Source organism: Bacillus rossius, chromosome 3 (genome assembly GCF_032445375.1).
Source record: "Bacillus rossius redtenbacheri isolate Brsri chromosome 3, Brsri_v3, whole genome shotgun sequence".
Taxonomy (NCBI): Eukaryota; Metazoa; Arthropoda; class Insecta; order Phasmatodea; family Bacillidae; genus Bacillus; species Bacillus rossius.
In genome coordinates, this window is record NC_086332.1 from 71,337,058 (window position 1) to 71,364,495 (window position 27,438).

At 38.2% G+C, this 27,438-nt stretch overlaps 1 protein-coding gene and 1 long non-coding RNA gene across 2 annotated transcripts in view; both read right to left on the reverse strand.

The window, feature by feature from the left end:
- The window catches only part of LOC134530883 (G-protein coupled receptor Mth2-like), a 224,832-nt gene that overhangs the window by 195,184 nt on the left and 2,210 nt on the right, over positions 1 to 27,438 (reverse strand). The window contains exon 2 of the mRNA XM_063366160.1: positions 10,980 to 11,243. Within this exon, the coding sequence (XP_063222230.1) occupies positions 10,980 to 11,243 (264 nt within the window). The remainder of the gene's footprint in view (positions 1 to 10,979; positions 11,244 to 27,438) is intronic.
- On the reverse strand, positions 383 to 10,973 carry LOC134530884 (uncharacterized). The gene is made up of 2 exons (XR_010074890.1): positions 2,552 to 10,973; positions 383 to 957 (listed from the first exon to the last, which is right to left on the reverse strand). It is a non-coding gene; the product is annotated as an uncharacterized LOC134530884 (long non-coding RNA).

A 27,438-nucleotide genomic window follows, 5' to 3' on the forward strand; every position in this document is an offset into this window, starting at 1 on the left:
CATGTTGCGAGAGCTTGAATGGGACGGAGAAGTGCTGTTTAGTAACTTTACGCGAATGTCGCGACAGGACTTTGACGTACTGTTAGAAAAAGTGAGACCATTGATCTGCAAGCAAGACACCGTAATGCGAGAAGCGATTCCTGCAGAAACGCGACTTCTTCTGACACTGAGATTTCTCGCCACGGGTGATTCTTACCACAGCCTGAAATATTTGTTTAAAGTGTCAGTGCAGAGCATCAGTGTCATTATACCAGAAACTGTTAAGGTCATCATACATGTTTTGAGGGAGTACATAAAGGTAAGTCATTAAAAATACAATGAAATACATTAGTTATTGATATATTCATTCGGTGAATGAAACCGAGACAACAATGTAACGATGTTAAATACAATACACTTTATATGAAACGAAAGTAGGGATACAAAATATAAGAATACCGGGATGCATTCAATACATTTATGAACACATTACTCAGGCACAACCACATTGCTACCACTGCTGTTGCCGAAACCATAAACGGCTTCATCATGATTAGGCAAACGCAGCTCGATATATTGCTCTGACGATGAAGAACCCGTGGAACTTGTGCTTGGCAGGTAATTTAGTGGTTGGAATGGAGAGACGACTGATTGAACAACATCCTGGGACTCGATCTCAAAGAGAATGTTAGTGATACGGTTGTGAGCAATGTTTTGTAATTGAGTGGATGGTAGGTTCCGTATCTTGTGAGCAACAAAGTCTGCAAAGGAAGCATGCACATCGTTTATTTTCATGTTTGCACACACACTTTTCATGATCTTGAATGCTTCTTCCTCTCTGGTCACCGAACTCTTTCGTTTGTTAATTCTGGAACTCGTAGTGTTGACAACTGCACACGTTCCCTCTATCGGAGATTCGAGATGAGAAGTATGAAGCACATCGTCCTCTGCATGCGTGTCTTGGTTTACTTCAGGAACCTAGCATAAACACAACACATTCATGCAGAAATTTGCTGCTATGTATAATTTTAACTAGTATTACTAATATATAGGCAATATGTATACGTCTATAGCATACATATTATACATTTATTTCAGATGCCATCAAGTGAAGAAGAGTGGAATGAAATTGCGAGTACCTTTGAAGCAAAATGGAACCATCCTAACTGCTGTGGTGCTGTTGACGGAAAGCACGTTGTGATACAGTGTCCAGAAGGTAGTGCAACCGACTACTACAACTACAAAGGATGCTATAGTATAGTACTGTTAGGAGTTGTGGATGCAGACTATAACTTTATATATTGCAATGTAGGATGCCAAGGGAAAATTTCAGACGGTGGCGTGTTCAAGTATTCGGAATTCGCAAAGAAACTATTCGGCAAAAGAATGAGTTTGCCAAATCCGAGACCTTTACGTGGCAGAAATTTAGACGTCCCTTTCGTACTTGTCGCAGATGATGCATTCCCTTTACATGAACACATAAAGAAACCATTTCCGGTGGAACTGGGTAAGGGATATCCGAACAGAGTGTTTAATTACCGACTGTCTAGGGCACGTCGTACTGTTGAGAATGCTTTCGGTTTGCTGGCATCAGTTTTCAGAATTTTTAGGAAACCAATAGAAATGAAAAATATTTCAAACGTTGCAGACGTTGTACTTTGTTGTATCTGCATAATTTTCTGCGAAAACAGAAGTCTTCCCGGACGTTGTATGCGCCATGCGGATCCCTGGATAGTGAGGATGCTAGTACCGGCAATGTTATTGATGGTTTGTGGAGGCAAACAGTAGCATCTGATACTGGTATTTTGCCCCTGCAGACTAGGGCACGTAAGCCTTCTGCGAGGGCTCACGACATAAGGATCGAATTTCGTGAATACTTTATGTCAAGAGTGGGTTCTGTTCCTTGGCAACACCAGTATTTGTAATGTGTAATGTGTGATGTGTAATGTTTCAGCAGATCGTCTTGTATTCATGTTTTAATCTATAGTGATATACGTATAAACATTCTTTAAACAAAGAACAGAAATGAGACTATAAGGTAATGAAATATATCTGAATTGAATATTAAGGGCTCTGATAACCGCTTTCTGTATTTAATTAGTAATCAAAGATACTTACAGTAGATAAATTCTGGATGTACAATTACTGACGATAATTTTTATCATTCCCGGAGCGAATTATGTGTAACATTTCCTATAAAAATTTTGCGATACAATGATACACGATGTTGCTCGTTTAGTTTTGTGAAATACCAATCGGTAAGTTATATTTACAAATGAAGTATGATTATTGAGTATTTAAATATATTTTGTACGGCAATACATTTACAGACAGGACAGTACAAGTGGGATACTTTTTGTTTGATAGTTATCTTTAAATTAGATACATTGAGAAATAGTTAATTGCAACTTTGAGTCCCCTATTACAGCTCAGTAGACAAAAGAGTCCTTAACATAGAAACATTCTCACATCATGTGGTAGATGCAATGTAACAGTGTATATATACATATTTTTCAGCAATCAAAAATATAATACCAGGTATCACAACGCAAATACATTACATTATACTTACATTCATCTCATTGTTGTCATCATTGTTGGTGCTGTCATCAATGCTGTCCACAGTCTGAAATGGTACGGCCGTGTCTTTCAAAAACAACAGTGATTTGTATGCGAACCATGACGGCACTTCCTTTGCATTCGCTGACATGCCACATTTTGCACTACGGACTTTATCATGCTCCTTGCTAATATAACAACGTAAGCTTTTGATCTTATTTTTCACAGCTTTTTCATTTAGTCCATACTTTCGTCCTAGTTCAATGATGGCATCCCTTCGAAGTTGTTTGTTTTTGTATTCTTTTAAGCTAGTGTTCCACAGGAGTTCATGTTTACGGTAGTCTTCTATGAACTGCAATGTGCTTTCCTGGCTATCTGACATTATGTTATACACTATGCACAGTCACAGTATCAATCAACTGAACTCTGACAACTCTCGTCAACCACAAACACATGCAAACTTGTGTAGACAAACACGGCGTAGCGCACGGAAATGGCCGATGATACCCACTGACAACGGGAACACGTGCGCTACCAGACGCGCTACTGATTTCCAGGTAAACGCGCATGCGCTCGACACACAGGCTGCTTGCGCTTGCCATGCGCTATTGCATGCGCGCAGCGCACAGCGCAAGTTGCACGAAAAATCGCATCGTCTGGACGTGGCTTAACACCAGCACAGGGCATCGGCTAACCCCGAGGCCCAGAAGGGAGCACCTCAGGCGGCGGATAGCCCGTCATCCGTCCGTCGGTCACGTGCCCTGCAGCCAATCGGATGGCCCGATAAATTCCATCCGTCCATCCGTCAAAAGCATGGCATGCTCTAAATTTTGACGAGCGGGCGGATGGATAATAGCTATTGTTTTGGCCGCGGCAGACAATTGTTACCAGGACACAGGCCCGTGGAGTTTGTATTTTAATCACGACTCTGAATTGTTCTTTAGGAAATGCAAACAAAATACGTAAATAAAAACGACATAAATAGCATAGGCCTACAACATATATATAATTCTCCGAGAGAAAAACACGGATTGTTGGCAATACTCATTTGGAAAAAAAATATCCTGACGGATGGATGGAGTCAAGTTGTAAATTACTTTGGCCAGATGCGTGACATTGACAGACGAAAGATTGACGGAAAGATTGACGGACGGAGGCGAAGGGCTTTCGTAATTCCGCCTTAAAAATTAGGTAGTGACGCGAAGATTTCCATCCAATCAACGTTCGACACATCTATGGCGTCAGCGTGAACAAACTGGGGGACGCGACAGAATTCCCGAATTGAAATATTTTCTATTTCCATCGCGTCGCGGTCGCAGCGTTAATGAAACACGTGCCAGAATTTTGTTATTTCTCGAAATATTGTTGAACTGGTGCATTGGTATTATTATTATTATTATTATTATTATTATTATTATTATTATTATTATTATTATTATTATTATTATTATTATTATTTTTGCAGTTTTAACGTTTTGTATACTAAATGTTTCTGTGAAACCTCTGAAATGTTTCTACGCACAGTGATTTTTACAATTGGATGTTAAATTGGAGTTAAACAAATTTCTCTCTCAAACATACCTATTAAAAAAAAAACTTGCAAGCATTGATGGCTTTTGTATGTTTGATGCGTACGTATGTAACAGCAAGATAATTTTTATATACACCCGTTTATTTTTTTTTTTGTTGTCGCGCGGGTAAAAACCGCGTATTTACAATGACGCAATATTTTTCTGTCGCACGTCGCCGTCGCGCTATTGAAACTCCAGCATAACCGTTATTTTTTTTTTATTAAATGCGAATGTAAATTTAGTGTTTAATTTTTTTTATTTCTTAGATATTATGCGATATTTAAATTACTGTAATAATTCAATATTTCAAATATAAAGTGATAATAGGTATAATAATATAAATAAAAATTCTAATGTCTCTTGTGATTATTGAATTATTGTTACTGTAAATTAAATATCAAGTAAATCTAATAAGTAAAAAATTCCCGTAGTTACTAAAATATGATTATAATTAAATTAAATATTTTGTAAATGTTGAATTTATTATTTTTTAATTATAAAAAAATAACCGTCGGTAAGAATCGAAACGAACTTCTGGGAGGCAAGTAAAACTTAACTATCATATTAATTGTTCTTAAATGTTGAAATGATTTTTTTGGCAGAATTGGCTGGCCAGTGCGCATTATATTTTTAAGGGGTGAACAAACACCCTAAAGGTAAACTCCTAATACACCAAGACTCATCAAGAAGTGAATATCCTCAAATTGTGTCCTTCCTTGTTGAAACGAAAGGGGCTGTTGTACATTGTGACTATTAGCGGTACCTATTGAGCAGAGTGGGTATTCAGCAGCACCTAGTTCTGCTCTGACCGCTAGAGCGCTCTAATGTGCTGAAGTGTCTGTTAAGACGTACCATTGCCATGGTATTTGTACCATAATAGCGCATTGTGTATCATATTATCACGATAAAGCAGTCGTAGTACGCAAGGGTAGGTACTATTATTTGACTGGTACGCAATAAAACAGCGAAACAGTTTTTTTTTAAACAAATCATATTTTTACAAATATATTGGAATAATCCAGATGGAACATGCGCTAGCAGAAGTGAGGTCAATCAAATCGCTGCGACAGGCAATTTCAATATTCCCAGTATATCTATAGGTACGTTCTTACGAAAATAAATTAAACAAAAGTATTTTTCAATATGGTGAAAGCTGTATCCCCAATCCTGTCTTGGTTTCATTTTCGACACACCCCCGTCAATAACCATGGACGTAGCCAGAATTTGTAGGAGAAGAGGGACCAAATTAAAACTATAACAAAATACATTTTTATAGGTCTGTTTTGGGGGATCCTCCCTCCCCGTTCGCAAAAACGGCTGGTCCGATGTTCCTCCCCCAGAAAATTTTTCAAATGATGATGCTTTAATAGTTACGCATTTTTTGCTATCTGATGACCTTCAAGTGCTTTTTTCAAAACGTGAAATTTTTAGATAAAACGTGATGCTTATGAACGGCAGATCCTTGCTTTATGTACCTACTACTGCTTATGATTATTTTATAATGCGTCTTGCGTAGATTCTAAACGAGTGGTATTTGAAAACGACGTTATTTCACTTTTTTTTGCGTCTTGTGTTTCTTGAGTCCTTGCGTGTCTTGTGTAAGTTGTAAACCCGGCATTAAAATGCAAAATAATTTATTATTTTTATATGCATTAACTTTGAACTTGATAAATTTGCAATGAATTTTAACACATGGGAAGTCCGCGAAAGGCACAATAAAAAAACTGTAAGTGATTAAATTAAGTTAGTGTTTTTATTGATATTAACAATGTTTATCGAATTAACGTTAATCAATTTTGATCTTCATATGCTGCTTGGAATTTTAAGCTAGATAATGTGGCATCATGATTTTCTTCTTTTTTTTTTTTTCTGTAGGCCTATATAAAGTTCATTAAAAATTTCACATACATGTTCTGCTATCTGCGCATGTCTTGTTTGTTTATCAATGCGAGAGTGCATTGTCCCAAATGAAAAAAATAAATAAAATTAGTCGAAGAGCACGAAAGAGCACGACATATTTCTTGCGTAATGATGCAGAAAGAGCGACTCTCTATCCCAATAGCGCTCTTTTAATTGAGACATGATCTTAACCATGGAGCTAGGAATTGTCAGGAGACAGCATGCTGTGACGTAGATAAAGTCACATTTTTACCTCGCCATATAGTCACACCCAAAACCTTGATAAATTGGTGCTCGACCACGTCTGATTATGGTTAGTAAGTATAAAAATACAGTAATTTAAAACTGGTTCCAAATGCAAACATTGCACTCCAGCAAATGTTTTGAGCGTCTAACCAACGACGCTGACTATGATCTAAACAAAAACTTATTTACCCGGTTACCATGTAACCATGCAGACGTGGCAACCGCCTGGTCTTCACATCCCGATGTGTGGATGTACAGTGCGTCATTTAGTTTTGCATGGTTTCCCACCGTTCTTTCTCAACTTACTTCATCATACCCGTTAACACTGTGAGTTGATTCAGATGTATAAAAATACAAAACAATGCACACATTTTTGACAGCCTATTGAAGTTTGTTATCTTGTCCAACTTTACTCATTAAACAGTCACAGAATAGTAAAACAAGGTAAAAAAAAATAAAACCTTAATCAGATATTGTTTTGGGCACTTCGCACTTTTTAAATCTAGTATTTTTTTACAATTAGTTGAGTAATAAAGTGAAATTAAAAATTATGTACCAAAGTTAGCAATTAACTAAAAATTTAGTCTTGCTTTACATAAGGGTTATACTGGAGGAAACATTAGTGACGGTCCTACCTATAGGAGGTGTTATGGATGTCATTCCCCAACCCATAATGCCTAGGAGTAAAAAAAGGGCTGGAGGTATGACAAAAAAATCTACCGTAGTTTCATCTAACCTGCGATGTCAATTAAATTTTTATGGAAAAAAAATATTATTTTACAGTTTTTGGTGCTACTCTTGCGTAACTTTCAAAACTAAGGTTATATTAAAAACCAGATGCAACCATAATTATGATGATGAATTTCACCGAAAACCGTTAGGTTTCCACAACATTTGAATCTTGTTTCCGACACTGGTTAACACAGGAGGAGCTGAACATTTGAATGAGGCGAAATGAAAAGGCCTTGACTTGGTTTCCTATCAAAACCCCGATAGCAAACCGCAAAGCACGGTAAATACCAAACTACGTAATCGCCTCGGCAGGCCAAGTGAGGTGGCGTGACAGCCGTGACAGCCGCGGCGGTCACGCGGAGAGCAGCGCTGTGCCGCTTCCTGTTTACAGCCTCGTGGTTGGCCGCTGGCGACCACAGACGAGAGGTGTGTCCAAGCTCGCGGCTCGGCCAATGGCAGGCGCGAGGCCTCGTGGAATTCCGCATGGCACGTTGGCGTAGGTGCGGCGGAAAAACTCGTATGGAGATTTTCTTTGAGGCCCGTCCTACAACTGCGCGGAAACGGAGACGCATCTACCAGGACAGTTCACTATCGCGTCTGACGCTTCTACAAACGGCAACCGATGAGATTGCATTCCAAGGTTAGAAAAAATCAATTTAGTTAAAAATATAGGTATATTATGCTTCAAGATTATAGCATTGGCAGAATCTACATTTATAATTAAAATAAACCACAAAGTAATACTAGATATTCTTGTTCATGAAACAATTTTTAACGTATCCAGAACATAAAAAAAAAATTGCTATCACCGCACCCAAATACTTGGTTTCTATTGGTCGCACGGAGCAACGTAAACGGAAGAACTCAGCATCGCCGAGCTAATACGTGCGGGTCCGTCTCCATCTGCGTGCCGTTGTAGGAACCCTGTTGCGTGAGATCCGTCTCCGTTTCCGTGTCATTGTAAAACATAGCTAAAACAAATTGCATGCACAAGTACTGTACGTGCCTAGAATGAACTACCCGAAACAACCATACTTAAAATTTCCCTTTTGGTGTTTAAGAAATCATTATTCCGATACTTGTTGAATTCCCATGCTCAGGTTTAACAATGGTTCAGTAGACGTGCGACTAAACATGCGTGTAAATTTATATGAATTATTGTTAGAAATGTATTTGAATTTTTTAGGATTTTTATGTCTTGGTAATTTTTGATCAAATTTTGTTACAAGGTATTCTGAAATATCGTTAAAAATATAGAATCAAGTCAACTTTTGAAAATCCTGTTTAAATTACAATTTTTATACCTTACACGTTGAATCGTGTCTTTTTTATGTGCTAATATTGATTAATTTTATATTCTCTTGTGATTTGTTGGTCTAGTTTATATTTTATTTTACTTGTAATAAATTTTCGTTATTCTTGGGTATAGTTTTTTTTACTGAACTTATCTTACGTGCATGTAATTTGTAAAGATTTATAAATAATTTTATTAAATAATTAATATATTTTTTATTTTCATTAATTTATTCATATAACTTAAAACAAAAAATAAAGATGTTACAGCTGCGCAAGTACATACATATATAAATAAAATCAGTGTGACATATAAGATTTAATATGATACTAGGCCTCTCTTGGCTTACAAATCGGAAATATGAATTCTTTACTACTAGACAGGTTGTGTACATATATACACTAGAATGTGACTCTTTACAAAATATCTCAATAAGGACTTGCAAATGTAGGTTACTAAATTCAGTTGGCTTCTGACCCACAATAAATAAATAGGTTTCATTATTTTATAGTGTAACTTGTACGCTGTTGGTTATACTCAACATATACTCTAAATAGTCTACAAAATCAAACAAAAGTATCATTGAACGAAAATATTTTTTTCAGGTTAGAATGTATAACACTGTTAACGTTTCTCTGAACCAGTTTAATTTTATGGGTTCCAATTACTAAAAACCAGTGGTAGGCAAACCTAATCCTTTTCTAAGAATTACTGGGATGACGAGTGCTCGTCTTGTTTTTAAGTTCAGTTTGTAGTCAATTTCGGAATATTAAAATATATTGAAATAGTTTGTTGATTTTGGTAAAAAAAATATTAAACGTTTCTTTTAAAATAGGTCTTAATAGTGTCAGTTCACTACAGATTGAATAAGTGACTAGGCGTCACCTACCAGTCAACAACAATGGTGGTTACTGGTAAGACAGTGAACTCACTGCGTTTATAGAAATGCAGATTTATCCCTTAAACAAAACTTTACAGTATTGCCCTGTTACCTAGCTAACTAGCACTAAGTTTAGCCATCCATAAGCAGCTAAAACACAACAATAATGTTGCAGAGCTTGTCAACTGCGTTAGGCCATTTTCAACACACCGTTTCCCTTCCTTTTTTTTTTGTTGCATAGTTCGTTCAAAAATTAGTTTCTCCGTAGTTCGTCTCTGTTTGACTCTACTACCCTAGTCCACTGATTCCAGAGGCAGCAAACACACAAACACACGTTACAAATAAATTAAACATAGCGGGTTTTAAATGTCTTTCAAAATAATGACGAATAATATTCATAAAGTTTATTAGTAATTTCAGTTAAAAAATTGCTGGGGCAATTTCCCTTAGAGGGGTCCCGCATATTGAGATTCAAATGGTTTCTAGAGTTTTTAATTGGCTGAAATTCTGTTTATACACAAATTACCAAAATATGTTTTAAATTTTTACGAGGCTAGTTAGGTATTATACAATAATGTTTGAGGTAAAGGGTTGCCGGGGCGATATGTTGTTTTCGACACAACTCATGGATCAGTTCTGCGCAATTATTCTTTAGTAGAGTTAGATTTTTCGTATCGTTAATTATTGCTTTTGTGAGTGGCTATTCTGCATCAGTTTTCTTAAGATAAATGTCTTAATCGTAAGACTTTTTCTAAAGACGTTTCCTCCATCGTCGATTCTGGAGACGTTTCGTCTTAAACGTTTTGAGACCTTTTGGAGGGGGTATGTATTAATAAATCGAGTCATAATGGATCTCAAGATCTACGTCAAAACATGTCATTTTGGGTGTCAAATAACTTGAAAGAGAAAAAGGATTTCATAGTGTCTTTCTTGGAGCAAGGTTCTTAAAAGGGGAATTCTGGACACTGGCCTGTCTACCAACGTTGAGTGTTTTGAACTGCTTCGTGAAATTTTTTTTTCTCAAAGTCACAGCAAGTGCTATATATTTCCTGCGCCTCTGATACTCACCAACCACCCACAAGCCGTGCGGGCTGTGCAAGATACTCTCCCCTCCCTTTCTTCCATCTTGTATACTTATTAATTACCTTAACAAATGTGAGCCAGTCTTTCAGTACTCGCCAGTGATGTGTAAACATCTGACCTCGGCAACGAGCAAATTCATGCGTTCTCATGTTGCAAATACACTTAAAATACGAAACTCGAACACGACATTTAACGCAGAATTCTTTAAAATAATGCCGCGGGTGATAAATGTACACAAATAGTGTTTTAAACTGCAGTTCTGAACGCAAATCACACGTAGTTTCTTCACCCACCGCTATAATTCACTGCCGGAGCAGCTACGTCGACTATAGAATCTTTTGATAAGCAAAGCAAAATATTTAACTGTATAGTGAAACGGCTCCGAAAAAAAAAAATGAAGAGGGTTTTGAACCGGATTGTCGACAAGAAATTATATTAGAACACTGCCCATCTTGTTAAAATTCACTGAACAGTTAATACTGAAAAGTTTTACTTTGTCTTTGCGAACTTTGGTTCGTGCCATCCGCCACAGATGGCAGCACAACGGTTTTCTTTTACACATTTCCCGTTCCTTGACTTCCATCGCGTTCACGACATTACTCCCACTAATCGCAGTGTACCAAGAGCATTAAAACCGTGCTGGTTGTGCAGGATATACTTCGGCACACGACGACGGCCACGGACAGACAGACAGACAGACAGACAGACAGACAGACAGCAATGCAGCCGTACTCACCGACCGCGAGGCAGGGCTTCGTCTCGCGCACGAAGACGGACAACTGCGCCACGGCGAGCAGCACGTAGGCGACGAACAGGCTGCTCACGTACGACATGAGGCAGAGGCCGTGCAGGTTGCGCAGGTCGGGCACGAGGGCGTAGGTCAGCAGCGTGGCGGCGAGGAAGACCAGCGAGCACACCATGCCCACTGGGTAGAGGGTGTAGGAGGCCTCCTGCGGCTCGGGATCCTCCATGGGCGGGAAGCAGACCAGAGGCACCACGCCTGCGCACCGCAGTGGCCTGGTGCTGGACTTGCACTCGACACTCCAGTTGCCATCAAATATACCTATTGCATCTTTCTACAACACTTTTGCCATTATTAAATACATTATTTGAATTAATACTGAATATTTCTTACGATAATCGGCGCAAAACTTTATATTTTATTCGATGTTTTAATCGAACACATTTTTTTTTTAATTTCGAAAAGACACTCGAATATTAAATTATTGGACTCTATTTAATTTTATTATGTTTATAAATTTTATCATGCTTAAACTATTCAGGGAACAGTTTACAAATAACTTTAAATATTGAGATACTGGGACAGTAGCACAGTTTCCCGGGAAAGATTCCGAACCAAATATCACAGCGAACACTATTTTGTAGTGATATATTTGTTGACTTGATGTAAGTTTTTGGACATACGCCATTGCTAAGAACTTTTTCTGTTGAAGAAAAACTAATAAATAAAATAAATAAATAAAAATACCCAAAAAAACAAACAAAAACACACAAAATTAAGCAAACAATTGCTGTTGTCAACAAGGATATGAACACCACAAAATATTCCGAAACAGGAATATGGTCAACAAACAAAGAAAAACAAAGAAAAATGTACTAAGAGAACGAAAAAAAAACCCCACAAATGATGACAACACAAAAATATTGAACCCAAAATAATTCAACGACAGTCGCACCTGTGTTTCCGTACCATGTGCGTCTCTGCCTGAGGACGGGAGCAGATAGCAGTTCCCGAAACGTCGCTTGTTTCTGTTTTGGTAAAACTATTGTGTTTGTTTGTCTTTTTGTTTTGTCGGGTTTTTATCTCATTTCAACTGTTGTGCTGAATTATTTTGGGTTCAATATTTTTGTGTTGTCATCATTTGTGGTTTTTTTTTTTTCGTTCTCTTAGTACATTTTTCTTTGTTTTTCTTTGTTTGTTGACCATATTCCTGTTTCGGAATATTTTGTGGTGTTAATATCCTTGTTGACAACAGCAATTGTTTGCTTAATTTTGTGTGTTTTTTGTCTTTTTTGGGTATTTTTATTTATTTATTTTATTTATTAATTTTTCTTCAACAGAAAAAGTTCTTAGCAATGGCGTATGTCCAAAAACTTACATCAAGTCATGCATTCCCAATGCACAAATCTTTTAAAGATATATTTATTTCCACGTTAATGTAAAACTTACAAATATATGTAATTGTATATGAATAAAAAAAAGATTACAGTTTGGAGACACAGCCAGACGGTCACATTACGCCACTGACCATACATTGTTATAACATGTCCACCTTATATTTAACCAGATTACTGGTTACAAATTATCCAGTGATCTTCATGAACTTAGGATACCTTCACTAATTTAGAACATAAGCTTTCAAGAATCATCTTGGAGTTACTAACAAAAATCAGTTCCACAGAAAACACATTTTTCTTCCTTCACACGCAGTCATCGTAACGAATAACTCGGAAGTGAATATGGCGTAGTTTATAAGAATTTCCAGTTATTTGGAATTAAGCAAGAACCTTTTTAAATCGAGGTTCATTTTTCGTTGAACAATTCGTAAATCTAGTGGAATTTTTAATAGTGCTGCCGTGCCCTATAAAATCAAATTCTCAACAGTTAAAAATCCACTATCCGTCCGGTAATCGCACTCAATTCCTTTGTTACGCCATTCAGGATTACTGAAATCTAAATTAAAAGTGCCAGACACGTTAAAGTCTTGCCAGAACAATTTTGCAATGAACTGTTGCAAAAAACAATTAAAACATGCAAGTGAACCTGGCAAGGGAGAACATGTTCATTCTTTAGTTGGTTGGCAGCACATCATGAACAAATAGTATCTCGACCTGGTAGATTACAAGAAAGGTTCTATGATTGAAACTAGTAGCTGCTGAAAATGATTTATTTATATTTATGCACATAAGAACAACATTTAATATGATAACAACTTTTATGTATGTCCAACATGTAACTTTAAGGCTTTGTTCAATGCTTGCCTACAAAACACTACGCTCAAGGTGTGGTTGTCAGTACCATGGCGGAAGGATACTGAAAGTATATCTTAAACAGGCTAAGACAAATTTAATATAATTATTTTGGATACATGCCGTTGCTAGTTGCACTGTATGTCACTGTGTGGCTGGGAGTGTTCCTTATTCTTACTGGGAGTGTGAAACCTCTTCAGGAAAAGGTGATTGTCGCTTGAAATGTCGGAGCTGTTGCAACCGCTAATATCTGAGACATGACCCAACAGGAACATGGAATGGGTGCATGGATTCGAATATATAGCCTATCCGCACCTAAGCCAACTCACTACCTCCACATGGTACCAGTGGTCTTGACAAAAGTGAGCTATGCCTAGGAGTTCTCGTCCCGACACCCAAAGAGGTATCTGGTAAGGTGGAAACCCTAACTACGGTAACAGCAGAAGAGACGGAAAATTCATCGGGGGATCAGCACTGATGGAACCTCAGGCCTTGGATACCAAAGGCCTGCTTATCAACATGTGATTGTCAAGGTGCAATGGTAGAGGCCGGAACGAGAGGTGGCTTCTGGCTTGGCATGTTCCACAACCAAGCTGTAAAAGCTGTAAACTCTGGGGTGCCAGAGTTGTTGGAACATCTGAGGAGCTGGTCATGTGGGTCTCCAGTTCCTCAGGTAATTCCCTGTGTGAGCAGACACGGGACAGTTACCCCTCTGACTTGCGGGTCAACATGCCGGCGAAAACCCAAGTGCCATGAAAAATCTAGGCAGTAGTGCGTAGTTGCGGGACGGCCAATTGATAGCCCCCATCCAGGTGTTCTGGGTGTTATAGGCTGTGTGGCGTTAGATTCGCACTGGCATTCTGATCCAGGTTGGGCAGCTCCGGCCGGCAGTCTGTTGAAGTTAAGGTTTACCAGCACACCCTAGGAATCCTTTAACCGAAATGGGTGAATGCATTAGCAGCGTTATGATGCTCCGGTACAAGCCTGGATAGCTAGTAGAGGCTTGAGAGATGCCTCGGCCGGATCACGGGCAATATGCAGTCACCGATCGGTATTACCGGTGGTGGTTTCCAGAATGTGATAGGTTCAGATAGGTGCCAGATGATAATTTGATGATGGGCATATTAGTGAGGACACCACTGATTTGCTGGCTTTGTTGCTAGGTGGTGCCGATGCTGGGATGGGTTCATCAGCCTCTCGACACATAGCCCTTCATTGAGCCAGATCGCTGAATGGGTAGGATGCGGGTAGTGCCGATGCTGGAATAAGAGGCCTTGGCCTGGCGGGCTAGGCCACCCATTCCAGCACATAGCCTTCTCTGACGACTCTGAGCCGCGATGAAATGGCGTATCAATTTCCCTGGCCATATGGGGTCGCGCCATGTCATATTAGCCCCACTGGGGAGAACATGCCGGCCTGCAACGCTAAGGAACTTGCGCATTACAAGTATGCAGAGAGAAAGATTTTATTATCATGTATGTCACAGAACTGGGAGTGTACCTGTCTCGCGTAAGGAGAACAATTTTGTCTGCTGAGGAGTCGTAACTGTTGCTAGCTCTAGTCTTCCCAAGTCATAATCCAAATGGTCCAAGGAAACTGTGTATGATAAAATAGCTTCTCAACACCTATGGTTACCCTTCGCCTCAATGTGGCACCAATGGCATTTACTGAGGCACACCTCAGCCTTCAAACTTTCTCGGTGGGTTGGAAAGAGGTACTGGAAACGGTGAATGGGCTGAATCTGCTGGCAACAGCAGATACGATCGAAATTTTCTTAGGGTGTTAGGACTCTCGAGCACCCTGGTCGTTCGGGTCTCCGGCTACACGGACAAGCTTATGGAGCAAAACCCTGACATGTCCCCCTGTTTCACACCATGTACCAGGCGGACAGCCGTAAGCCTCTGGGACTGGTAATCCTGTCACATGTGTCTGGGAGCATGCCTAGCGGATCTGCGCCTGGACTCTGGCCAAAGGGCTATGAGCGTGTGTGGGGTCCCACCTGCGAGACCAGTGATTTGACCGAGACTCCTTGAGGTTAATGTGTTGGGGTTGGTCAGGAAGCATGAACTTCCAGTCAATAATGGCCAAACTGGGCCCCATAATGGAGGCTATAAATCCAAGAAAGAGGGTAGGTGGAGATTAATAGGGTGTGGTTATTCCCGGGTAAAATCCATGGTGGTGGTCCCCAAAAGCCCCACAGTCATGGTAGGGAATGAGTTGCCAGTAGAGAGTGTTTCAACTTGTCGGGCCAATAATATGGCTATAAGTTTCTAGGCAGTGGAGAATCTAAAACGGGTTGACCCTCCTAGCAAAGGTGATCTAATGATATCACTCTTAACTGGCGACCAGCGCTCTTTCCTCTAAGCAATCCTTGGGTGTCATTTATGAACGGAGCATTTTAAATGGGTGGGGAACTGTCCACAAGTGACCTAGAAACTTGGGTACTATGGGACGATACATGTGCGCCCAAGGGTCATTTAGGTGTGGGACTCATAGTGGCAGTGATTTCTAAAATGCTAAGCACACCCAACTAAGGATCCCCATCCTATTGACAGGTAGATGTGGGGAGCGGCGTACTGCTCGGGTGCTTACAAGCCTGATAGAGCTAGTAGGGATGGGATAGGGCCCCGACAATACCACTGGTTATCTGGGACACCAAGAGCTCCCAGAATAATGTGGAGGTCGAATGAGTGCAAAGTATGTTCAGCCCAAAGCTTGGGGCCGAACCAATGTCTTATTTAGCAAAACTGCACACTGCCTTTGAATACAAGAAACCAGTTCAAGGAAAAGAAAGATAAGAAACAACTCACCTCAGTAATACTTAGGCTAAGAGAGGTTCTAGGAATATATAATAATGTATGTCAAAGAGAAAACCCGAAGAACAGTCATCATTGGTTCACATGTGCGTCGTTGTATTATCGAAGTGTTATCCAGATTATCTGTTTAGTATAATCGAATGTGTTTCTTGTCTGCCACTGTGTTGTCCAACATTGTGGTTTGTTTGAATTTACTATTGTAACTGTCTGAACATAGATATGATTTTAACCAATAACCCACACTGAAGGAAAAATATACGAATATACGCATGCAGTAAATGTTATAAGAATATAATGCAATTTGGCAAATGGAACATATCCAAATTGATGACAGAACAACATGCTACATGAGATTTCACCAATGGTTCCTTCCTATAAAAACGGGTTGAAGTGCCGCAAGGTATCATTTATGTTCCAGTCGTTGTGTAGAGCGCGCACGAAGTCTTCGCCAGAATCGTTAACCAGCGATGATGCTTGGTGAATTTTAGAAATAAAGAAATAACTTACCATTATTCATTTTATTCAATGAGCATAACGTTTGTGAGACCTGCCAGTGCAAATGTGTAAAAGTGCAGAAGATCAGTTCGCTACCTGACATTGGTGCATTAACACTGAGAGATTAAATTTTCTTCTCAGTATAGGTCAAGTATATATAATCGCAGACGGATATTGTCAACTAAGGAGATCCAGTAATTTTTGTGACAGCATTACGAAAATGTAACTTCTAGAATACCAGCATTTCCTGCTCCGATTGTATGTACTGCCATCTGAAGTATGCATTGCTGTACATCACCAAGACATCTATGCATTGCCTTCTCAATTGTTCTTACATATAATAGAAATGCAGATGGAGGCCATCCAACCATGACGTAAATATCCTGCAATTCATCGCAATACTTATTTTTGCAATGATGTCAAGGTAGACCAGACAAGCGATGTGGACACAACATCCGCGATGAAAAACTACCTTTCGCTCACTTCGAACCAAATTACCACTGCAAATATGGCCGGCTGGGGCCTCGAGAATGATTACAAGATTCCTGTTTTTATACCGAAACAAGAGCTCGCACTGCTTCTAGCCAACACACACATTAATGCGATAGTCGCTGCTGGAGATAATCCTCATGATGTCTCGCTAACACTACAGTCTATTGAGGGGATGTTGCCTAATATATAAGTGAGCGGATCTAAACATATCCAAGATGATAAAGAATATAGATAGTAACTAGAACATTAATTTATCATTCCGATCCTGGAGAATGGAAACCTATCTTGGCTTACCTCAAAGTCTGCATATCAACTTAATAGTAAAGCCCAGCTTCGCTACGGAAAAACCAAGATACATCATCGTCGGGATTCAGACTGGAAGACAGCTGAATGGAAGAATGAGCCGCTCGGCTTTCGATTACTACCAAATAGATACATTTTTAAACAGTGAAAGCACCCATAACTAGGCATGAACATGTACTATTAAAACATAAGATTTCTTCTCACATATAAAATGTATGTTATTCCAATCAACGTTCGTGGACAATCGACAATACTGAATCAAGACAGTTCCAAATTCAAGGCACTGTAAATGATGTTTTGACATTTCCAAACAGGATGATCGGTTAAAGTCATACATCATCGACTGTTATATCGAGATAATGACTAGTGTTAATATTCCACCAAACGTTTATGCTTTCAGCCTGATACTTCACGATCGACTTGCATTGTAACAACTGCTTAGACAAGATGTGAAAATTCTTTCATAAATACTGGCATGTGTAAGACTTTAATTTAATTAAAATCTAGTATTGATAGCATCAAGATGTACTACAATATACAAGGTTTCCAAAGCTAAAATGAATTCGTGCTCTAGGATATTACCGTCACTTACGAAGACGATAGCAGGACCCAAACAAGTACCTTCCAACATCCGCATCCTTGGAAACTACTAGACGAAAAAAGCAAGATGACAAAAAAAAAATGAATATGGTTTATTACCACGCCCTGGAATGGAGCGAAGAGAAATTCTGTACCAACCAGTGAAAAACACTTTTGATGATTTACAGTTGCAGAATCCTCGTGGAATCATTTACGTTGACAGACTCGAACAGTAAATATAGCAGAGAAAATTTTGTTACAAAGCTGCTGAAATCTCGACCTGCGGGCTGAATATGGCTGCCCTTCTCTACACAAGCTTAGTGGTGTTATGTATGGTGAGCAGCCTCAGGTTTGTGACAAGATAGAACGCGAATGGACCTGTGCATGGGGCAAATCGCAGTTAATGCGGAAATGGTTCTCCGAGTGCGGAATACTTGTTCGAGACTGCATAAATAAAAGCGTGCAACAGTTCACACCTTTAGCTGTCATCCGACCTGCAAGAGCCATGACGCAGCCGTGGTCGCTGACGTCGTTGACTATGTCTAACCGAAGTAGTCATCGCCGATACCAATGATGAGGTTGGCCAGTTGGATACCTGTTATCCTGAGTCCGAGAGCAGCTAAACAGTAGGAACCAAAGTCGATGGAGCAGTAACTGCAGTTGACGAGGCAGTTCGTGCAGCATTAAAGACTCTGCTTGCGCAATTGTTAAATGCCTTGACCTACTGTGTATGTGAAAGTTGTGTATTTAAAAAAAAATGTAAATTTTATGATTTAAATTTCTAGAATTTTAAGTTTCTCTCAAAATAATTCAAATAAACAGTAAACGATGAAATGAATTTTTTTTTACTCACATATTATACCAGTGACTGTGGGTATATAAGCAGGGGCCAGAAGCAGGTTCCTCATTTTTTTTTTACTGGTTACTGTGGTTTGAGGATCGTCTAGTTTGACTTCTCTGACACATAAGTCCAATAATTTGCTATTATTGTGAACCTGAAGGCATTTTTATACCATTATTAAAGGTGACTTTAATGGAAGTTGTACCACCGACAGCGCAGACCCCGATGGCAGCGACATCGACTACGTCGTAGATCCCTAGATCAACAGCGCCAACAGCTGCTGAGTTCTCGATTGTGGTTGCGCCTATTGCTTTAAGAGTAGAAGAGTTAAACACTTACAGAGGAGACCTCGCAGGCTTCATAGTTTAGTTTTGCAAGTGTTGCCAGCAACATTGGGGATTTTGACATCTGGAGATTCACCAACAACTACCTAGAATCGATGCCGTTATTGTAACAGGATTTTCTCGAATGGCGGTAACGTCCGGTGGCATGAAAAGAGTGAATTTGCTAATAATCGGCCTCGCATGAAATTCAGCTGAGATAAATGTCGCAAGGAGTTTGCATGAAACGAAAGTTTGAAATGACATTCCATAACCTGCCAACAAAGTACTTCTTCCGCCAAACGACAGAGATTACCATTGCAGACGACTCGTGTGGGTTCATTACATATGTAGTAATGTACATCGACGAATGCAAACAAAACATTTCCCTGTAACCTCTGTGTTATTTTTTTGCATATGCCCATGATGGACGAAGACATGAGAGGAGAGAATGTGTGGAGAACCCATTATTCTTGGATTTTCATTGTGATAAATGCCATATGCGGTTTTCTCCTACTGACAATTCGAGAAGAAATATGGATCAATAGAAAGACGCGGTTCAACCACCTACTGCGGACCAGCTAGCGCTGCATTCTGCCCCGAGGGTTTAGGCTGAGACTCATACGCGCACTGATTCTAACAGTAAAACATATCCACAGCAAAAAGCTTCTACATCGACTCAACGTGCAACACAATCTACAGCTGTCCTCGGTGCGTTCAGACCGAATGAAAATGGAAAATGGATTCTATCTGGCGAAATATGCATTCGGTGGAATGATTAAAGGCAATATATGTTTGTTTGTACCTTTCTTTCTGATACTAAGAAATATATAGTTAATAAACTTCAAGAATTATTGAAACTTGATCGTTCTGTGAAGTATAATTTATAACTGGAATGTACTTATGGTAAACCTGAGCCATTTCAAGACCAGGCATGCAAAAGAGCATTCAAGACCATTAATACTGCTCTTTACCTATCGCACGACGTAGAAGAGTCTGTAAACAATGGTACTGAAACAATCTGTCTTGAAGAGGAAGGATACCAGGGTAAAAGTAGAGCATGTACACTTACCCATGAAGATAGATGGACACTGATAACAAGCAACCACTCACGTAATAAATATCATCTGTAAAAATGTTTTTTTTTTTTTTTTTTTTTTAAATTTCTTGTAATGTCATGTAATGTAATTTTATGTGTAAATTTAAATAACTCTGTACTGCCTGGGATATAACCAAGAACGGTAATCGGTCGAATCAATCAGTATAAAGTAGTTTTTTTAAAAATTATTTTTAGAAATTTTTGGATTTTTTTAAAAAAGAAATTTCGAATTTTTAAGAAGGTGGCCAAAATGGCCGAAGAGATGGTGGATGCTGCGACAGTTGACTGTTTGGTGATTGACATTAGTGCACTCTACTGACGTCACACTGATGGAAGTAATATATTCCTTAGTGATGGGAGTCAGACTAATTGAAGACATCAATAAGGAAGGACCTGTCGCCGTTTTTTTACAATCGCATCCACCGAGAACCAAACAAAGGACCGAAATCGATTAAGTAATTAAATATTAAAAATAACTTTTTATGTATTCTTTAGAAATTTTGTTTGGGCATAATTTAAATATTGTTCAATTTAATGGTTAAGGTCAAGGTTATGACCCAGAGGCTTGAGTTTTTTTTTTCAATTTTAAGGAGTTTTAACCTTGCCTAGGAAAATTAAGTCTCTCTGAGGAAAACGAAGCTTCCGGATTTATTTTATGAAAATAGTAGGAAATTTTTCGCCTCAAAATAGGGAAATGTGTAAAAATTTTGAGGAACTTTGAGTCGATTTTGAGGACTCTTTAGGATATTTTGGCAACCGTGAGGTCACAATCAAAGTTGGCAGCCTACGATTCCAATTAACACCCTGGAGCCTCCGCCGGAGGAATTTATAGACCTGGCTACATTCTATTGTAATAACAACCGGTGTATATTCGTGTATTTTTTTTTACAGAAATCTGTAGGACTTCTTGGTTTGTTAGAAACATTTGAGTACAATTACTCCAACTAAACTAGTTTTTCAAAATTGGCCGAAAAAAAGTATAATTAATAAACCTTTGTAAATGTAATATCCCAAAAAAATTTATGTGTGAACATCTTAGCCTTTGGTAAATGTAATTTGGTGGAAGTAATTTCGTGAATGGAATGGAAGTTGAATTAACAGAAATGTGTAACCACGGTGCCGAAGTTGTCAAGATGGTGGACCCACGTGTAGCATCTTAAACCCATATATAATCACTTTCGTAAACATTAGGGGACATACCAAATGTATTGGTGTGCCAAATAAAACTTTATGATAGTGTAACTACTGTGGAATATATTTGGTAAAATAAAATATTCATAATAAAAATTAATCACAAATTTTAAAATATATAAGAAAAATTGGCATTACAATGATTATATTAAATATTAACCTTGCAAAATTCCAATAGGCAAGGTAGCACAGTGGTAAGGCAACTGCTTGTAAAATTTAAAGGAAAATTTTGACACTGTACAAACCTCAACACTGTAATATATATATATATATATATATATATATATATATTACTTTTTAAATGACATAATTTAATATTATGTATTAATATTGTTGAATCAGCGCAATAAGTTAAAGGTTTATTTGTAGGAAGTATTTATAGACTGATTCCAGTTGTTCAAGCAAAAACAAATATACAAAAATAAAAACCTACTTAGTGATTTAATATGTATTTTATATTGTTTTAGCTTAATACCATACCATAAGGGTATAACTTCTATCGTGTATGAAAACTTAATAATAAGGGTTATGTAAAATTTAACAAGATGGGAAATATTTTAGTAAAATTCCTTATCTAAAATCCGGTCCAAAGCTGGGTTTAGGATTTTTAAAAGTATTTTTCGCTTTTTGATAGGAGCTGTTTCGTGCTGCTATCTGCGTGTAATGGTGGCAAGCAAAGTTTACGACTCAAGCAGTGAATTATAGTGGCGGGCGCAGAAAGTAAGTATATCATTCGTGTCTAGAAATTTTGGTATGTATTTTAAAAACGAATATTTAATTTTCAGCATATATATCACGCTCGGCGTTATTGTAAAGTATTCTTAGTTGCCCGCCGGCTGAGTGGAAACTGTGTCACGAAGCTTTGCGCAAGAGGAACCACGGTGGGGCTCTCTATCGCTCCCCCCCCCCCCCCCCTGGTGCGACCAGGAGAGGCGAGCTATCACGAGTAGCCGTGTGGGCACGCTTCCTGCCGGGGCTCCGGCCGTCTTGGCATCTGCAGATATCATAGCCCGCCCTTATCAGCGCAACGAAACACTCGCGCGCCACTCGCGTGCTCGCTCGCCCCGTGCTTCACACGTCGGGCTTCTGACCGGGACGCGCTGCAGTTTGCATACATTCCAGGGATGCACCAATCAATTCCTAAATAAACTTCAGATACTTAGTATTCCCAGGATTCGATATTCGAGGATAAAAATATCAAAGGAAATGATTTCAATTTAAAAAATTTAACACTTATAAACTCTAAAGTTTACTAGGGTATTTCTTTTCTTCATACCTCTCCTGTTACCATTTACTAAGTTATTGTACTTTTAACATGTACTTATATAAATAAAATTACAATACGTATTGATTCTGGAAACTTTTTTTTATAAGAAAACCATTTAAGGGTTGAATGTTTCAACACTAGTTAATATTTTTCATTTCATGTTTACATTATTTTATTTTTGATCCTTGAGACCTAGATTCGGACTCAAGGGGTATAGTCGAGGTAGATTTTTTTTGGCATAAGAATTAAAGACTCGGATCAGAGAAAATTGGGATGTGACCCAACAATAGTATATACAACTGTGAACGTAGCACAACTGTTTTATCTCAGGAGAACACTGTATTAGTTTTAGTTTGTGCCATCGTCGTGCTGCTTAGAATATCTGTTCAGTATCATCGTTTGGTTCGTCTTTTTGTCGCTACGTAGTTTAATGTGGTGGTTTGTCATTATTTACGGCTCTTGTTACAACCTTCTCGTCGTTGTGAGGATACTGTGCTCGTCTGTGCCATAATATTTGTCCTAACTATATCAATTCTCTGTGCTGTCCTTTCATTTAACATTTTACAACGGCTGATTCATGTAAGCTTTTTTTTTCGATATGTTCGTATATACATCCCTTTTGTCAACTCTTGTGGTTTCTCTATGACATACAGTGAAAACCAGCAACGGAGCATGACCATACACATGTTTTAAATCAATGATTATAAAATTAAAATGTTCTAATATTATTATTATTTAAATGTTAGATTTATTTTCACTCTTTCATATTAACGTACGCGCATGTTAAACATTTTCTACTAAGAGAAATCTCTATCGACTGTATGCATTTTGATTGTATTACTCAGTGGCTCTAAAGTGAGGCAATATGACTTTGAATATTTACAACTTCTGATTATAAAATAACAGAAATTAAATAACTGAATTTGTATCAGTTTCACTTACTTAAAAACTCAGTTTCTAGAGTGAAATGGTAAGAAAATAAGAAAAGCAGGAGTTTTTACGTCAGACGGTAATACACAAAAAACCTCAAAAAATATAATGCACTAAAATACACAAACACACACAAATCGAACAGCTTGATCTATGATCGTTCCCATCTCTCGTGCTGTTCGTATTTCTAGAAAGCGGGCAGCGTGGCGGACGTTTCCGTAACATGGCGGGTTTTTATCAGGATTCTGCCGTCCCCCCCCCCCCCCCCGGTCCATTCATTCAGTCAGTGCTCCACCTCTCGTCGTGCCTTTGACCCCGATGCCTACGAGACATTCATGTGGCCGCCTGGCCGGGCGCACGACTTCCAAACGGGGCTAAGGGCGACACTGGCTGGCGCATCAAACGCCTCTTCGCCTCTACGGTCCAGGTTTTGAAGAAAATTTTACCTTGAAAGGTTTCTCCTTCTCCAGTAATCAGCCATATATTGACTTGTTTTAATGTTGCATATACGGACTAAAGTATGAATTTAAAGTGATAGGCATAGTTATTTCACCAACCAACTTGAACACACCAAAAAATTAAATAACTGATGCCCGTTCAATATAGAGCTCGGAATCATACAAATAATCTAAATAGTTCTGAAATATAAACATTTCATATAATAAGTGTTTCGACACTTTACTTTTTATATGTGATTTATGGGTACCTTAGTTTTTTTTTAAATTTCACTATTAAACTGCAAGTTCAACATTCGAGGCGAATGCATGTTATTGAGCGAGCCAGAGTCACCCTAAACGCTCCTGAGCTTTGTGTTTGATGTAATAAAACTAAATAGTTTCACAATTAAGTCTACATACTAATAGTAAAATAAAAACTGCATACCACATATTTCTTGCTTTCAGATTATGCTAGGATTGAATAATAAATTGGCCTTTGAGATTCTTGAAATCATTAAACAAATTTAAATTGGATGGATTAACCAATATATTTATATATATATATAATTGAAACAAAGTAAAATACAGGATTGAACTTAAATCATAGGCCAACACTTGAATATAATAGGAAAGTCTACGAGAACAATATTAACATTGCGTTTACATAAGAATTAATTTCGGTTCAAAATGTCGTCCCCGGTTTTTGAAGATCAATTTTTTTCCAGCAAATGTAATTAGGATTGAGTTTAAATCTAAACGGGAATTCATTTATGTACAAGCCGTTTAAAACTTAATTGAATAAAGTTAACTATAGGATTAAACTGAAGGGGATACCCCGTCCAAGGTCATGATTTTATTTACGTTTAACATGGTTACACATGTAGACTTTTTTAGTGGCAGAATTTCAACAAAAACAATATATATAAAGTCCATGCTTTTTTGCATAGTTACCTGTCAAGGTGGAATCTGTAACATTTTTGTGCAGTACGAATAAGGAGAACCAAATGGTATACAAAACTCAACATCTTTGGGTTCAAAGGCAAAGCTGGTGGATCTGCGTGGTGGATTTCAAATTAATTTCAAGAAATATATATTTGATTTAAATTAACCTTTTAAAATCGTAAAAGTTCTGAGGTTTTTAAATGGTTGGCTAAATTTAAATAATTTTTTTCCTGAAAGACATTAAACCACTTCACATAGTATCCAGTAAAATTAAATTTAAAACTTAAAAGTTTCAGTTTTATATTCAATTTAATTTTCCTTATCCAAACTGCACAAAAATGTAAAAAATGCGTCTTTTCTTGGTAATAATTAAAAAAAAAGTACGTGATATATATTTTTATTTTGGAGATGTGTGGACACTCAAAAAGTCAGCAAGTTCAACCGTGTGGAACGTAAATATAAAATATTGACCTGGAATGGGACATATGATCATAAATCATAGGAAAACACATGAAATTATAGAACTAATATATGGCCAACCACATAAGGTTCGCTTCAAGTTCGACCTGGGGGTAAGATACACGCAGAGAATGCACTGGCTCACAGTGGGTAATTAGAACAGGGGTACGAGCTGTGTCAAGCACTGCAAGTAAACGAGTTTATGATTACTGTTTGAGCGGGTTTATAAAAATTTTGCTAATTCGTACGAGGCTCTCGTTACAACGCGAAATGATGTGGTATATTACTAACATGTCATCATAAGCCAAGGTGTTAAGAAGGGTTAGGTACCACCATATGTATTTTTTTTTAATCTCAAGCACATTGGAACTGTTATGTCTGAATTTATTATTATTTATTTTGGTAACTAGGTGATATAGTTCCATATTTTCCAGAAAAATAACTAATTTTTTCTTAGACTTTTTTAAAAACTCAGAATTTTCATGATTTTAAAAGCTAAATAAAACTGAAGAAATTTTTCTGAAAGAAATTTCAACCATATCACGTAAGTAGCCACCAGCATTGCATTTAAACCCAAAATTTCAATTATTTATTCCATTTGGTTTTCCTTATCCATACTGGAAAATAATGTTATAATTTCAACTTTGACAAATAATTATGCTAAAATTATGCACTATATATTTTTTTTTTCAATTTGTTGAAGTTCGGCTACTCAATAAGTCTACAAGTTTAACCGTGGTAAACGTAAATATACAATAATGGCCTGGAAGGAGACACAGCCCGTTAGGAGACGCACGATTCCTTTCGAGAGACGTTGGTTGGTGAGGCAAGGGATCTCGTAGCTTACCAGGACCAGAGGAAGTGGTGTGTCTTGCTGCGGTGGCAGCGATGACGTACGTATCCGACCTGTGACGGCTCGTATTTTACGTCCGTGACTACATCCCGGCGAGCGATGCACTTGGGAGGGGGGGGGGGCTGCCTGACGCCATGGGCTTATAACCCATGAAAGGGAGGGGAAGGTGTGACATGGCACCCCTGGAATTAAAAATCTCATCAGAGCGAAGATAATCGTAAACAGTATATAAGCGTAACAAATACACCAAAACTTTGTTTAACTAAAACTTTGGTAATATCATAAAGTTTTACGTTATTGAATGCAGATATGCCTTGAACGCCCTGTGTCGGTTACCCCCAACGCAAAGCCCTTGAGCCGATGATTCCTTTTCCTTCCTTCCCCCTCACCATTTATTCGCAAATAATTTAGATTTTCGCACTTTGCTGACGCAATAAACGGGTTGAAATCAAACAGCAGTGAAGCCTTGGATTCATTCATCAAGAGTTTCTCAACCGAAAAATAAGTATTCGTACAAATGGGGGGAAATTTCATTATTGTTTTTATTTTGGAAGAACTGCAACTATATTACCTTTTTTTATGTGCTGACAAAGCTAACCAACAAAAAAAAAATAATAATATCGAAGTTGCAGGAACGTGGATTATTTGGGCGCGAAAAAATCATAACCATATTCTGTTCCTGTATTCTCCTACACTATTAATGCATGCTCATTGCCACACGCATGTTTGCGCCCAGGGTTTGCCCTGTGTCTGTGCACGTTCTACCTGGGCCCAACTTAACAAAGTTATAGTCTAGATCCAAGATATGGAAGTTAGTCATGGCTTCAATTGCTGGTCATTCCCAGAACAAGCACAATATGCATACGGGCAAATCCCTAGCACGACTAGACCAATAGGCTTCGGCCTGAGGCGCATCTAGGACCTTCCTAACTAAAAAAATGCACTTATATTTTATTAAGGCCAAAAAAAAAAACATTTCTTCCATCAGCGTCATGCAGTTGCCAAAAGATTTTCAGCACATCTTCATCTGACCTGAGAAAACTTTTCCCCGTATCAGGTGTAGCAAACAACTCGTTTAAAATCCCACAGATAATTATTTTAACGCTGTTTATTTATGTATCTACTTAAATCGTGTTGCCGTACGGAATGAATAATCATCGAAAAAACTCATTTGAATTTA